The sequence below is a fragment of the Cupressus sempervirens genome, chromosome 10, assembly GCF_028749045.1.
Source record: "Cupressus sempervirens isolate cs-2001-9-10 chromosome 10, ASM2874904v1, whole genome shotgun sequence".
Lineage (NCBI taxonomy): Eukaryota > Viridiplantae > Streptophyta > Pinopsida > Cupressales > Cupressaceae > Cupressus > Cupressus sempervirens.
In genome coordinates, this window is record NC_143127.1 from 848,465,530 (window position 1) to 848,481,114 (window position 15,585).

General features: G+C 40.0%; 1 protein-coding gene across 3 annotated transcripts in view; it reads left to right on the forward strand.

Annotated features, from left to right (window-relative positions):
- The window catches only part of LOC149536665 (calcium and calcium/calmodulin-dependent serine/threonine-protein kinase-like), a 232,273-nt gene extending 219,099 nt beyond the window's left edge, over nucleotides 1–13,174 (forward strand). For 2 of the 3 annotated variants that reach the window (XM_089807064.1, XM_089807065.1), the window contains exon 8: nucleotides 12,829–13,174. In XM_089807064.1, the coding sequence (XP_089663190.1) occupies nucleotides 12,829–13,005 (177 nt within the window). In that variant the 3' untranslated portion in view covers nucleotides 13,006–13,174. The remainder of the gene's footprint in view (nucleotides 1–12,828) is intronic. The other variant, XM_089807066.1, reaches the window with a different exon arrangement.
- The last annotated feature ends 2,411 nt before the right edge of the window (nucleotides 13,175–15,585 follow it).

Here is a 15,585-nt window from a genome sequence, read left to right on the forward strand (position 1 = left end):
AATGCATAGACTATAGTTTGTGGGAAATATTTAAATTAAAAGAGTCCCCTTTATTTTATAACACATTGGAGACATAAGTTACATAAAGGGAGTTATGTTTTATCCCACATTGAGAAAACGAAGGATTGAGCTCTTGTGAGAACACTATAAAAGAAATGGAAGAGCTTCTTTTTTAGGTAGGCTTGGAAATATCAAAGAAATTGGAAAATTTTCTGGAGATTATGTCTCAATAGTTTGAAGGACGAAATCCCTTCAAGCTAGAAATCTTGACGCCATTGAAAGATATGGTCTTGAGATTCAACATGGTAGCAGTCCGAAAAAGAAGATACGAAAAAGCAGCCCGAAAAAGCAGAACCAAAAAAACAGACTGAAAAAGCAATCCGTAAAAGCAGTTCAAAAAGCGGATCCAAAAAAGCAATCGAAAAAGAAAATCGGAAAAGCAAAGCAGAAGGGGCAGCATTGAAGGAAATTATTACAGCCATCTACAACCAGGTTCCTTTGTTAGTATTGCTTTTTAGGGTGTTATAAGTTTCAGCTGTAAGTGTGCATTATACCAGCATTATCATTTTGTAATCCATGTAATTGCCAAAAGTCTTGGCCATATTTCATGAGTATTGTATTAAAAATTTCATTGCAAATTAAGAAGATAATAGTTGCTGGTGTCATTTAAGCAATTCAATATCATTATTTATCAGTTAGTTAGTTTGCATACCAATTGTTTGTAAAAATGCCAGTTGGCTGTAGGTGTTCATTTCTCATGCTTAGATCATATATATGCACTGAATATTGTCAAAATTAGTAGCACACTCATGTTAGGCCATTGTGTAGTCCATTTGGAGTCTTCTAGCACAAGATTCTCTTTGATGAAAATTGAAAAAAGAGTCATTTAAAGCCAGCTGAAATACTATATCAGTCATACGTCCCTTGCATGTGAATTGTTTGATGAAATTCCTTGAGCTTTCATCAGCATTTTTTGAGAGCAGATTTGAGGAGGGCCATTACACTGTTGTTAATCATCCCATTTGCAACACCTATCATCTTACATCCCATACCAACATATACAATACACTCAATCTTACAACAACATTTAAATGATTTTTTGACAACATAACTCACTTGAACTAAAACAACAAATCACACCATGTGCCTGTGAACACTTACCATTTCCTCTTACTACAGACTAAAACTATCATCATTTTGGTGTTTACAAAAATGCAAAGTGTACTTGTTGAGTGTGCACAAATTGTCGATTCAAGAGGATAGCAAACATAAGCACATGACATTTAACAATTGCACGGTAACCCTCAACACTGCTATCATTAGTTTGTTAGCAAAGAACAAGCCTCCAAGCACAACCAAGCCCATCAAATACAAGCACAACATGTACATCAATAACAACAAGAAATACATCAAAGAAAAAAACTAACAATCTCCACCTATTTTTCATTGATAGCAACCCCATTTGAAACCAACATATAATTCAACATACAAAACCCCTTGAGAGTAATACTTCCCCTTTGATCATTACATGGCCTGGTCTCGGATGCGGTTGGCTCAACTGATATTGTGGTGGTTACAGAGACTCATGAGAGTCCGGTCTGCCCTCTCCCTGAGGTCTTTGGCTACCAGTGGTTATCTACTTGCAGAGATGAGGTTTGGACATCTGGTGGTGCCCAGGACTCCAGGGGTGTTGCCTGTCTAATCAGAGATGACCTTGCCAACGTCACAATAGTGGTCCACCCCAACATTGCAGCCAAATTTATGTGGATCCAAATCAGCTATGCTAGTCATACTGGTCACATTGGTCATTGCCTTAGAGACATATTTGTTGCAGTTTGTTACTTCCCACCAGCCACCTCTTCTTACGCCATATATATCTCAGTAGATGGAGACCCCTTCTCTGATTCATACGAGTTGATGTAAGAGCATCCTGGGTGTAAGAGCAATCTTGCATCACCCAAAAATATTTTCTTTTTCGTATTTTCTATTTTAATAAGGACTAGTAGACAAGGTGGTTACTATTAATGGAAGCTTGCTATTTTTAGTAAGTTTGTCATATGAGCTCCGAATGTTCTCATTTTCTATAGGAAGGTCCATTTTAGAGTTGTAAGCCTATTATAAAAATCTCATTGCTCCAACTTAAGTATCGAAGAAGTTATTGCGGATTTTCAATGGAAAAAAATTGTAGAAATATCTTCAGGCTCACCGTTGGAGGCCTTAGAGTGCTCGGATGAGGTCTAAAAACTCGACGGAAGGGCACAGAGCGCTTGCGCTATTCTAAGTCTGTAGATCAAAAGCTGGCGTTTCCAAAAAGTGGTTATAATAGCCAATTGGAGAAACAATTTGAGAGTTAAGGCCTTCAGAAGTTGGGCTATCGAAATTTCTTAAATAATTTGTCAAAAATGTATTTAGCCGACTCTATATGTATTGTCAAGGTCTATCGGCCCTAGGTCTTAAGTTTGAGCATCTAGAACCTTCCTAAGCAACATAAAATTGCCTATTTAAGAAAAGCCCGAACATTGTCTAGGATAGCTTTGGGTGATAGTTCGCAACTTGTCTTGCAGATTACTTTAATGAAGGCATCCATGTGGGTTAGCATATTGTACTTATAAATTCTGTAATTCTGCATTCGTGGTGCAAATAAGAAGTCCATATTTTGTTCTCACATTTGTTGTTGTTTCTTTGTTTTTGTTATGGTTTATGGTATTAAGGGGAGCACCCTTCATCACGAGTGCACCACCAAGTTCTCAGGCTTGGGAGACATCATCATCTTAGGAGACTTCAATGCACAAACTAGAAATCTTCAGACTCCTCTCCATGACCGTCTCTCGGACTCGACTTGCACTTGTGAGATTGATCCAGCCACCATGGGTTTTCAGAGATACTCTTAGGACTTGCTTGGGCCTCTCTCATGCTATGCCCGCCATCTCCTCCAGCTTTGTGAGTCTGCCAATTTGCTGATCCTGAATGATCTCTCTTGCTTCCCAACTCTAATCTATTAATGCGATAAGTATTTGTTTATCTTGTACAATAAACATCGCGAGTGTGGTTGACTACGCTCTCATGTCGGCTTCCCTAGTCCCCTTGATCATCAGTTTCACCGTCACCTGCCTCCCTTTAGCTGACCACTCCATCCTCAGTCTCCTTGTTTACTTCGCCCTCCCACTTCCAACCCCTCTCCCCTGCTTCCCTCCAATCCCTATCCTCAAGCCCCTGTACCATTTTCCACTTCTCGAATTGCAACTGCTACCTCTTCACCCTCCACCTCAGACAACTCCTCCCATTCAACCTCATTGCCTCTGCTTTATGGGAGTTCGCCCTCCTTTCAACCCCCCATCGCACTTCTTCCCACCGCAGCCCCGCTAGCCAAAAATCCTACCCCATGAATCAATAGTTCGATGATGACTGCAAATCTTTCCACTACTCCCTGCACGCTTCCTTTGCGGCACACTCCCTCTCTTACACTCAGTTTTGTTCCTCTTACCACTGCCTCCTTCACTTCAAGAAGCAGGTTTTTGTGGCCTCACAATGTAAATCTCTTTGCGACACTCTCGCTCGTGACTCAAAAACCTTCTAGCGTACCTTGTTCCCCTGCCACCCTCCACCCTCTACCCTTGATTGGCATTCATTGGTGTCCCATACCTCCACCCTCTATGATATCCCTAGCCAGCTGCCCACTCACCCTCTCATCCCCCGACACTGTCACCTTTTCACTTTCTCCATTGTTGGTGAGGTCAGTTTGACTCATGAGATTTAGTAGGGCTGTGGACTAGGAAGGATTCCAGGAAGAGCTCTTCAAGCTTGGTACTCTGATCCTTTTTTCATTTCTCCCAACACTCTTCAACAAAGTGGTTTGCACTGGTTTTCCTATTTCTTGGTCGAGACATTTGATTTATCCCATCTATAAGTTCGAGTTGGTTTTGGACCCCGGCAACTACAGAACCATCATGATTGGGCATACCTTTGCCAAGCTCTATGCCATAGTTTTGAATACTATCTTGTCTGAATACCTCGACAAGAGGCAGTACCATGCTAGAGGATAGGCTAGGTTTCATACCGATTATCAAACTATGGATCGCATCTTTATGCTACGGGTTGTCCTCGAGGAGGCTCGGCATCGTGCTGTGAAAGGTTCTCCGTGGAGCAAGCTCAAAGACGTTGGTATCCCAAACATTCTTCTGACAGCGATCATGTAGGAGACAGTGGTGGGCAGATTTCGTACTCTCGAGGATTTCTTCGATCCAATTCACAGCACCATTGGAGTGAAGCAAGGTTGCCCTCTCTCCCCCACCTTATTCGGTATATACATTGATGAGCTTGAGACCTTCCTCAAGGAGAACTCGCTCCCTGGAGACAGCTGCTACTTACACCGGGTTCTTATCTCCATTCTCCTCTTTGCAAACAATGTGGTTTCCTTGCTTCCTCCCCTGAGGGGCTCTAGAGACTTATTGATGGATTAGCCTCTTTCTACGACCATCACCAGCTCGTCATGAACCTGGGGAAGACTCGAGTCATGATCTTCAATTTCTTAAAGACCTCTCATCTTCACTTTACTTTTCAAGATCGAGCGATTGAGGTTGTCTCGTCACCTTGGGGTTAAGTTCTCTAGCCCTCGGTTTAGTATGAGGCCCGCTTGCCTGCCTAGGGTTGCCAAGGGGATGGGCTCCCTCACCCTTTTGGAGAGACAGTGCTTCTGACATCACTTTCAAGACACCGAGTTCAAGTTATCTCTTTTGAACTCTCTGGTCAGACCGACAATTCTTTACAGCTCAATGGTTTGGGGACCTTCCACTCTTGACTCTGACTAGGCTTCTATCAAGTGGGTCCAAACCCTTCTCCTCCATCAAATCATCAGATGTCACCAATATACCTTGTACAGTATTATTTTGGCTGAGTTTGGGGCACACCCTTTTAGGCTTAGTGCTATCTTCGACTTGATCTAGTTTGTCCACCGCCTTAGGGGCTTTGCTAACACTGCGGATGGCCGCCACAGATACTCCTACCTCGCTTACTGCTCCTCCGTTGATATTGCCAGCTTTGATTTCAGACCCAGAGCTCATGGTTGGTATGCTTAGGCCACTGCCTTAGCTTGATTGGGATAGATATTGATTGTCTCCCTCCTTACCATTTCTCACAAGATGCTCTTGCTCATTTGTTACCTTCATAGGGTGAGTTGAATGAGCATGTTAGACTTGACATATATAGATAGTACACCACCATGACCTAGGTTAACCCACACAGGGGCCTGCACCCCCAGATGGTCTTTTACTTGGAGCATTTTCTTGAGATCCATGAGGGAACTATTGTGCGCCCTTTCTTCTTGAGTTGGCGCTGAAGCCACGCCCTCTATATCTCCCTGGGGTCCTTTAGAGTTGGTTCACACAGGCTACGTTGTCAGAAAGATCACCACTTGGTCAGAGACTATCGGATTTGTTGCCTTTGCACTTTATCTTAGGCGGAGACCGAGATCCATTTCATCTTTAGATGTCCCTTCTACTATGAGATCAAAGGCAGGTTTCATTGCCTATTCAAAGACTGCAGATCTCTTTCGGCTTTCTTCAGATACCCCGACCAGTGATGTTTAGCTCTTTACCTCTGGGAGACTTCGCAGCTTCATGACCGCACTTTACAATTCGTTTCCTCAAAGTTAGGCCTTAGATCAGCTCATCACCACCTTCTTCCCGCCCTTGTCCCACTCTAGGGGCATGAAATGGCCACTGGACACACCTACATTGGGACACACCAAATCCGTTAGACCACATCGTGGACTCATCAGGCAACAACATTCTACTCCTCATGCTACTTGGATTCAAGCTCGGGCCCTGATCTTCCCGGGTCTTATCCTTCAGTGATGGATTTCTTTGTACCGAGAAAGGATATCTAATCCTTCTCTCATCTGTTCAATCTTGTCTCCTCTCTTTGTTTTGTTGCTCGTTCTTTCCCGAACACTGTTGGTGCTCTTGCTGGGTTGATTTTCTTCCCTATTGTATCTTCTAGTCCTTTGGACCCTTTTGTTGGTCCTTTGTCAGACATTAATATCATTATTTTATCTTATCTTATCTTTCCATCTTTGAGGGTTTGTGATGCTTCAACACAAATCCTCTTATCGACACTCTTAAGCTCAATAGCAAACTGCCTCATGTTTGGCAATCTGTTTATGCACTAAGGAAGATGTTCTCAACAAATCCTCTAAGTAGCTCCTCTTGTAAGTTGCACATACACATGCAACAAAAGTCACACACTCCACACATAGATCCTGGTGCCACACACATAGATCCTGGTGCCAAATTGCTTCACATTTGGCACCTTGTTTGTAGACTCAACAAAAACTAGCTCTAATAAGGGTACTACACTTTCACAAATCAACTCACAAAAATAAAAAAGAGGTTAACAGGAAATATGCAAGACAAGATTTCTTCTATATATTTATTTTTATGATATAAAAGATAATGCTACTATAGAATTACAAAGATTTGAGGCACAACGTTTTATACATAAATCAATCAACTAAAGGGGAAATCAACAACACTTACAGGAGATAACTACAACCACAAGCATAACCAATAAATCTAATTTATGCTCTTCAACATGTTTCTCCAACTCCAAAATGCAAAAAATTGTTAGTAACTTAATTTATAGATTCATGGGGGCTCAAAATACCACCATAAAATAAATTATAATACCACAGGTCAAAACAAGGCTCCAAAATGCCATGGTAAATATCCATATAATCTAACTAGTGGACAGCCTAAAAACTTTAATAAAGATTAAAAAATAAAAGAGATAATTTGGGGATTGGTCAGTTTATGTTTTCAATTTATAATGGTCACCATACTAATAATATGATGGAGGCAATTGCTATTTTATCATTATATGCGGTGGAGTGTGTTTGTGTTCTCGGATGGAAAATGATCATTTGTGAGACGGACTCGCAGGTAGTAGTGCATATGTTGACTAGGCAACATTTTGAGAATGTTTGTTTGCAGTTAGCTCTGGTTGTTAATCAGATTCTTAATTTGTGTGCTTCTTTGGATTCTGTTACTTTTACTCACGTTCCTAGGGATTGGAATGGTGTTGCTGATTGTCTTGTGAAATGGGCTACTGATCACATGTGAAATTGGAATACTATAGATAAGAGGCATTTATCTTTGGGTTTGTCTCATCATTTTGGCCACTTGCTAGATCTTAATAGGGCTATTTGATGCCCTTGCTCTGTACTGCTGGTTTGAATAAATTTTAACCCCTCTTTTATTGTTAAAATAAATTGTTTTATATGGACATCACATCCTCAACCAATAAAATTTGTTAGAATACTGGTCCATAACTCCACTAAAACCCAAAAGTAGATCTTGTAAGAACACCCAATGACAAAGAGCATTATGCAAGAAGATTCTTTCCACTCCCAATTTGGATGTCCACGAGTAATATTCTTAGGATATGCCTAGCAGATTTTAATGTTTTCGAACAGTTTTGGAGATGCTCCCGTGTTGTGCGGTCACTTTCTCGTGCTGCACAACTACTACCCGTGCTGCGCGACTACGGCCCATGTTGCGTGGCCACTTTTCCGAACGGTTCCGGAGATGCTCCGGTGCTGCACGGTCACAACCCATGTTGCGCAACTACTACCCATGCTGCGCGACCACTACCTATGTTGCACAACTACTGCCCGTGCTACACAGCCACTTTCTCGAACGGTTCTAGAGATGCTCTCGTGCTACGTGGTCTTAGCTCGTGCTGTGCAACTACTACCCGTGCTACTCGGCCACTACCTATGCTGCGCGGCCTGAACTGGAGGAGTGAAACAGAGCCGTATGGCTGAAATTTAGAATGTCGTACGTTGTGCTAGGAAGGTCGTACAGTTGAATTAGAGCAAGCCATACGGTGGATTAGAGATGGCCGTATGGTATCTTGAAGCAGACCGTACGGTGACTGTAGTAGGGTTGTACGGTGATGCAAAAGAGTACGGAATGATGGGTAAGTTGCGTTGTATGTACAGTGAAAGCTGTGAGGAAGGACAGTATAGAGAACGGGGGATAGGAACCAGAATCCAACACAGAATGTAATCATGGTTCATACATAGTACACCATAGAAAAATCCACAATAACAAAGACTTAGATGCGAATAATAATTACCAAAGATACTCCAACTTGCCAGATTTGATCCAAGTTATACATGCAACAACAAAATAGGGTGAGGGTTGAATCCCACCAAAACTGCACGAGCCAAATAGGGAAGATCTTTCACTTCCGAAATGGCGAACTATTCCGAACTCCAACAGGAATCTGCAATACAGAAAAAATATAATCCAAAGCATACCTATAGCCGTGCTTAAATACTAGTCGGGAAACCATTCCGAGGGTGTACAAAGATAGCTAGCGATGACAAACTACAAAGACAAAATAAAATGGGTCCGAGATAAATTAAATCAATCGGCCCATTACAAAGTTTAATTAAATACATTTATTTTATGATGGGGACATTACAGTCCTCCCTTCTCAAAATTTGTTTGTCCTCAAGCAAATACAAACCCAGTTCTAAACCTTCCGTAATCAACTCCTTCAATTCTGAGTTAGGTACTAAGTAGATCTTACCATCGAAGTAAATGATATCAACAATAACTTTGTATCTTTCATCATGTACACAACCATCCATCAAGTCACATGCAAAAGTGTTCTTGGAATACTCGGCTAATAGATGGGCCCGCCAATTATCTACAGGATGCGGAGAGGTGTTGACTATCTGGTTTTTACTTGCAGCATCTGGGGCCAAATCTTGTTTAAAAATTGCTCCATCTTCTTGATTGTGATTTCCCTCAATCCTTTGTTTGACATTCCTCTTAGCAACACCACCTTGCCATCCGTCTCAAACGAAAAGTCCATCCTTTTGAAACTTTGAGTGTATTGGTCAAGAGTTTCCAACCACTGGATGCCCAAAATGATATCAATATCAACCAAATCTATGAAAAAGAAATCATCTACGAGGGTGTAGTTTTCCATGGAAATCTATAGCCGTGGAATCACATGAGTGCAAGGTAACAAGATCCTCTTGCAACCTTAACCTCAAGTCCTCCATGCTCAACTGCGCGTAGGGCCTTACTAGTGACCAAAGATGAATTGATGAAATTGAGCGTGAAGCCACTATCAATCATGATTGGGACTTGTTTTCCATAAAGTGTGCTACGAACTCTAAAGATACCACCTCCAGTCAGTATAGTGAGGGTAGCAATGGAACCCCCTTTTTGTATCAAGGCATTTGTTCTCTCTTGCTGGGTAATTTCTTCATCAGTCGTTGCAAGTGTTTGTTCTTCGTCGTCATCAGGCGTCACCTCAATATAGTGAATCTTTCCCTTCTTGAGGCAACGATGACCAAGACCCCATGGTTCTTTGCATGTGAAACAGAGCTTTTTCCTCCTGAGCTCTTACCAAGAATCTTCATCAGACTGAGGCTTTTTTTGAATTGGCTCCTTGTCTTTGTCTTCTTATGGGGATGGTGTTGGTGTAACTGCTTGAGTTTTGGAGGAAGATGCAGCCATGTCATGTACCTTCTTAATAGCTTCGTTGAGTGTACACAGGTTGAATCCTTTGATCGAGCCTCTCAAAGGCTCTCTTAGCCCATCCATGAATAACACAATCCGACGTCTTTCAGAGATGTCTGTGACTAAGACTGACAGCCTTTAGAACTCAGTGACGTAGTTGTCTACTGTTCCCGTTTGCTTCAGCTGAGCTAGATCTTTGAAGTTTAGCTCAGGATCCTTCCCGTCGAAACGATCAGTGAGTCTCTCAGTGAACTCGATATAAGAGGTCACTTGGTTGTGTCTGAGAGTGACCAATCCATGATGCCACCACTCGTGCGCCACTCCTTCCAGATGAAGTGCTCCGAACTTGATTGCTTCCTCTTCGAGCATTGGATTGAGTTGGAAATAGGTATCTGCCTTTAGGACCCACTATTGTGCGGTAATGACTACAGATCTATCAAATGGCAATAAATTTACCTTTCCAATCTTTCTCCTGAGATCATCATTAGAATAACTGCTATTTCCTCCACCAGAATATCTCATTCTTAGATCAACATAGTCTTTGTAAGATATATCACCTTCCATATTTGCATTCCACCAATCTTCCCGAAGTTTTCCTTGCATTTCCTCAAAAATGGGCTCTCTTCCTTTGTGTGGTGCCTCCGTCCTTGGAAGGAAGATGGGTATCAAGGGTCGAGAGTGAGAGGGTTGAAAGTTTTTCCTTCCCGAAACAGAATCATCACTATGCCCATTTTGTTCTCCTGTTGTCTTTCCCTCGGCCAATTTTTGTAGAGTTTCCTGCATAAGCCTTTGGGTTTCATTGATTTGCCTTTGATTTCTGTTCAGCTCTCTTAAAAGATCCATGAGTTCTGTCATAGGATCCTGATGATCTGCCATTATATCAATAGTGTTATTTCGTCTTCTCCTCCGAGTATAAACTTGCATTCACTTCCACAGGTAGGCAAGATCAAAGGCTCTAATACCACTGTAATGTTTTCGAATAGTTTCGGAGATGCTCCCGTGCTGTGCGGTCACTTTCCCGTGCTGCACGACTACTCCCTATGCTGCGTGGTCACAACCCGTGTTGTGCGACTACTACCCGTGCTGTGCAACTACTGCCCGTGTTGCGCAGCCACTTTCCTGAACGGTTCCAGAGATGCTCCTGTGTTGCGCAGTCACAGCCCATGTTACACAACTACTACCCGTGTTGCACAGCCACTACCCATGCTGCGCGACTACTGCCTGTGCTGCACGGCCTGAATTGGAAGAGTGAAACAAAGCTATACAGCTGAAATTTAGAATGTCATATGTTGTGCTAGGAAGGTCATATAGTTGAATTAGAGCAAGTCGTACGGTATCTTGAAGCAGACTATATGGTGATGCAAGAGTACGGAATGATGGGTAAGTCGAGGTGTATGTACAGTGAAAGCTGTGAGGAAGGACAGTATGGAGAAAGGGGGATAGGAACTAGAATCCAACACAGAATGTAATCGTGGTTCATACACAGTACACCATAGAAAAATCCACAATAATAGAGACTTAGATGCGAATAATAATTACCAAAGATACTCCAACTTGCTAGATCGGATCCAAGTAATACGTGCAACAACGGAATAGGGTGAGGGTTGAATCCCACCGAAACTGCACGAGCCAAATAGGGAAGATCTTTCACTTCCAAAATGGTGATCAATTTCGAACTCCAACAGGAATCCGCAGTACAGAGAAAATATAATCCAAAGCATACCTACAGACTACCTACAACCGTGCTTAAATACCCGTCGGAAAACCATTTCGAGGGTGTACAAAGATAGCCGACGGCGACACAAACTACGAAGACAAAATAAAATGGGTCCGAGATAAATTAAATCAATTGGCTCGTTACAAAGTTTAATTAAATACATTTATTTTATGACGAGGACATTACACCGATACCACCAACATGTGCTCAACTCCCACTAAAACTGATGCATTAGAATACAAATAAGTAGTTACAAAATGTTTACATTAAAATTAACACATTTTTTGGTTCTGTTAGACGGGATCCATGATCTCTTTCGCCCCTTCCGCCCAAAACCTTTCTCTTGGCATATGGTTCTTCCGGGTGATAATACCTAGATTCCCTTCGAATATGCCCAGATATGGCATGCTTTCAAATTGGAGATCTTATTTACCATTTGGAAAGATCGCAATGCAGTCATTTATGCTTACCACACACTTGACATTAATGTGGCTATGTACTCTAAAGCATGTATTTATAACAATGTCATGTTGCAGATTCAAGTACAGACGGATAACGTGGCTTTGGAGGTGGTGCACTTACAGGAGCTTTTGGCTCATTGGGGTAATGCCCCGTATATGGTTACTCGTGTTCCGCTGGATTTGGCCTTCGGCGACCATACCCCTCCTCGTGGTCGCCATCGAGGACGTAGCAATTCCGCTCACCGCTCGCACACGCCTCGCTCTCAACAGCACCACTCTCCTAGCGGTGGTGCTTTTGGTTAGCGTCACGTTTCTGGAGGTTTCGGTGATCTGCACTACTTGGCCTCGCCTCCTCGAAGGTCTGGTTCAGGGTGGTCCCCAATGGCTCCTCCTACTGCTCCTACTACTGGTTGGCCCTCTACTCACTCGGACCCCAAATGGGTGTTTCCCTAGCTAGATTTAGCCATTTCTCCTCCCAGGCCTGAGGGAGAAAAAGAAGAAGATAATGTTGCTGCTACAGATGATGGTTGGGCTCCCCCTGAGCCATCTTCTCTCCCCACTTTTTGGGTGGGGTTCTGATGATAAGGATCCTCCTTCCTTGGCTGGCACTGTGCTGGCAGCTTGAGAATTTCTTTGTTTTCTATTGTTTTCTACAGTTTTTTGATGAATAGTTGATTTCCGGCCAATGGCCGTCTGAACTCGTTGGGTGACCCTGTATCCCCGGCCCCTTTTTTTGTGAATATGTAACTTTATTGTATTATTTTAATATAAGAGACTATTCATCAAAAAATTAAAAATTAAAAATTGAAGAATACAAGATTGTTCTTACACTCCTACAGCTCCTCCATTTTAATCTATATTATTTGAAATTCAATAATTATCATTTTTCTTAACATTATTTATAAACTTTTTTATGTTTAATTTGATTATTAAATAAGTTTTCATATCTTTAATTTCATAAATATTTCCTATTTATTTTTAAATGTTCAAATACAAATTGATGATGTTTTCTATGGTTCAATTATAATTTAAATTAATAAAATGGAATCTGTGAGATTCGTTTTCTCTTTTCTATTTAATAGGGAATGATTTTCTTACAATGGCCTTTATTCAGGCTCTTCCAGAAGACTGCCTTCCACCTAGCATTTTGGAGCCGGGGAAGCTTGATGAAATATTCGACCGAATGGATGCTAACAATGATGGTCGTGTAACATATGAAGAGTTCAAAACAGCGATCCAATTGGATAGTTCATTACAAGATGCACTTTTATCTTCCTTTAGAGCAATGTAATGAATGTGTATCATTATATAATTCATGTGAATTAATACTGTAGATTACATGAGGAATTAGTGCGGAATGCAATTAATAATCTTGTTAATTTTGAGTACAAGAGTTATATTACAAGTTCCTTTCACTGTTCAATATTTATTCGATATATCAGTATCATACATTGGCTACACGAGAGTTTTTTTTTGTTCAAGTTAATTATGATAGATATTAATAGTGTGGACTTTGATTACCTTTTCTTTGGTAAATTGCTACCATGGGGTAGCTCCCTTGTCATTAAAATCAGAAAATTGCATGACATTGTGCACAGTTTGTCAACATCAATTTTCTAATGGCCTCAATGGCTTCCTGCTGTTGAACAATTTGTTCTTGGTTTAACAGATTCTACGGAATCTGACCATATAAACATGTGTCTATTATATTACAGGACAACTCGTCCTCTTGTTTGGCCCGTGATGTTTCCGAGCCCTTAAATCACAAGCGTCCTCCAACCATTGATATTCTCTACGATCCAAGATTTGGTATCCTTTTCGACTTACTGTTTTCCACCATTTTATTTTCCTAATCGAGGATCACGTTGTCAATTGTAGTAACCAGTCATATTAACCATCAGTAAGTTGTTATATCAATTGGCTTATCGGTGTAGGTGATATTGTGTAGTGACAACCACATATCTATTTGATTTAATATGATTGTGTTCTTTTGATCTATTGTATTATTAGGTAAGTATTCCGCGGCTTTGTTTGCTTATATATAAACATGACTAAATTGAAAAGTTGCACTTACCATTTAGTAATGCACATATACCATCTACTCACATCTTAGCATTGTAGGTATGGCCATTTTTTTGTTGAGATTATACTGAATACTATCATCGAATCACCTTCTACATCCAAGCGTTCATTTATTCTCTTTGAAAACTTTGATGCCTTTGTAAAGTGCAGAAAACTCTGCATTATCGTTTGTTTCATGTTGTAGTTTGATTGATCCAAGCCATACCATGTTTCTATTGTATATTGTTTACATTTCTTTTTTAATATCTAGCATTGAGAATCTCGCATACTCCAATTTCAATTCTGTTTAGCAGTCTTTCCGTCTCAAGGATTCAATGCCCTTGAAGATGTGCTGGGATCTCTCAGATAATCATAGCTGGAGAGGCCATCCAAAGGCCACCCGATAAGGATTTCTTCTTCTTTTACAGCCAGCTGCACAACATGTTCCTTAAGAGTATACAAAATATGCTGAAGATTTTTTTTAAAAAGTCAAACTTAATATTTTTTAGATTTGTAAAAATATGGTGATTTTTTACCAAATTCTTTGTTCTTTTCAATTACCAAATATGGAGTTTATGAAGAACAAATGTCAAAAATTTCAGGAAAACTTATTCTATTTTTATTTTTTGAAATTCAGTCAACTGTACATTTTGTATGGAAGATAGCCACATCCTTATATTATTAAGGAGAGGACCTTAACAATCTTGCATATTCTTAGATTTTGCTCAGCACTCTTGTGCTACCAAACAGCTGGTAGCACAAGCAATTGGTCAATTGTCTCTTCCTAACATTTATATAAAAGACATTTGAAAGGGCTAGGAAAATCCATGTGTTGCATTCTATGATCAATAAGGTAGGGGTCCCATGGGAGGGGCTAGTGCTCTATTTTTTAGGTGGAAGAGGTCCCATGAGAATTTTTTTGAGGGGTGGAGGATAATTGGGAATGTTTTCCTTAATTTGAGCAAATGTAAATGGGGTGGAGCTGGAAATAGCCCCACCAGCTTAGGAGTAATTTTAGCCACATGTCAACAATTTATAGAATTTTTCCCCACTAAAACCAAAATTTTAGAAACAAAGTTTAAATTTTATTTTTAAAAATTATTTAATCAATTACACATTGCTTAAATTGATGAGCTAATACTATGAGAATGAAATACAATTAAAATTTTATGAGACCACTGTCGTTTAAACATTTCTAAAAAATCTCAGCTAAGAATATGTTTATTGTGTGTATGTAGATGGCCACTCCATCTTTGAAGAAAATGCCACTCCAACATAAGTGGACTTTGATTACTATTGTTATATGAATATTTAATATATTAATGAAATTATCTTCAAAGTATTAAATTCAAGTAAATTCATTTCAATAAATATCTCCATTTTCATTATGGTGTAATAGGATAATTGTTTTATTCATTTTAGTTGTAATTTTCTTTAATTTGTGGTTTTAATTTATTCTTGTGTTTATTAAACAATTTGATTTTTATGATTGAAATATTTTACTAAATTTATCAATATATATTTTCTCAACTACTAGATATTATGTTCAAGTGGGGCAATAAAGTTTATTTTATTTTATTTTTATCATTGTAATACTTATTCTAATCCTATTAAATAACTAAATTTATTTTGTTATGATTTTGAAATATTTTATCTATAATTGTATTGATTTTCATGTGTTTTATCTATTAGTTTGTTTTTCTAATTTAGTTTATTATTCAGTTTGATTGAGGTAGTTTTGCTTCAACAATTTAATTGTCTGATAAGTAGGAGATGATTTCCACAGCTAGTCAAATTGTGATGTGAATAT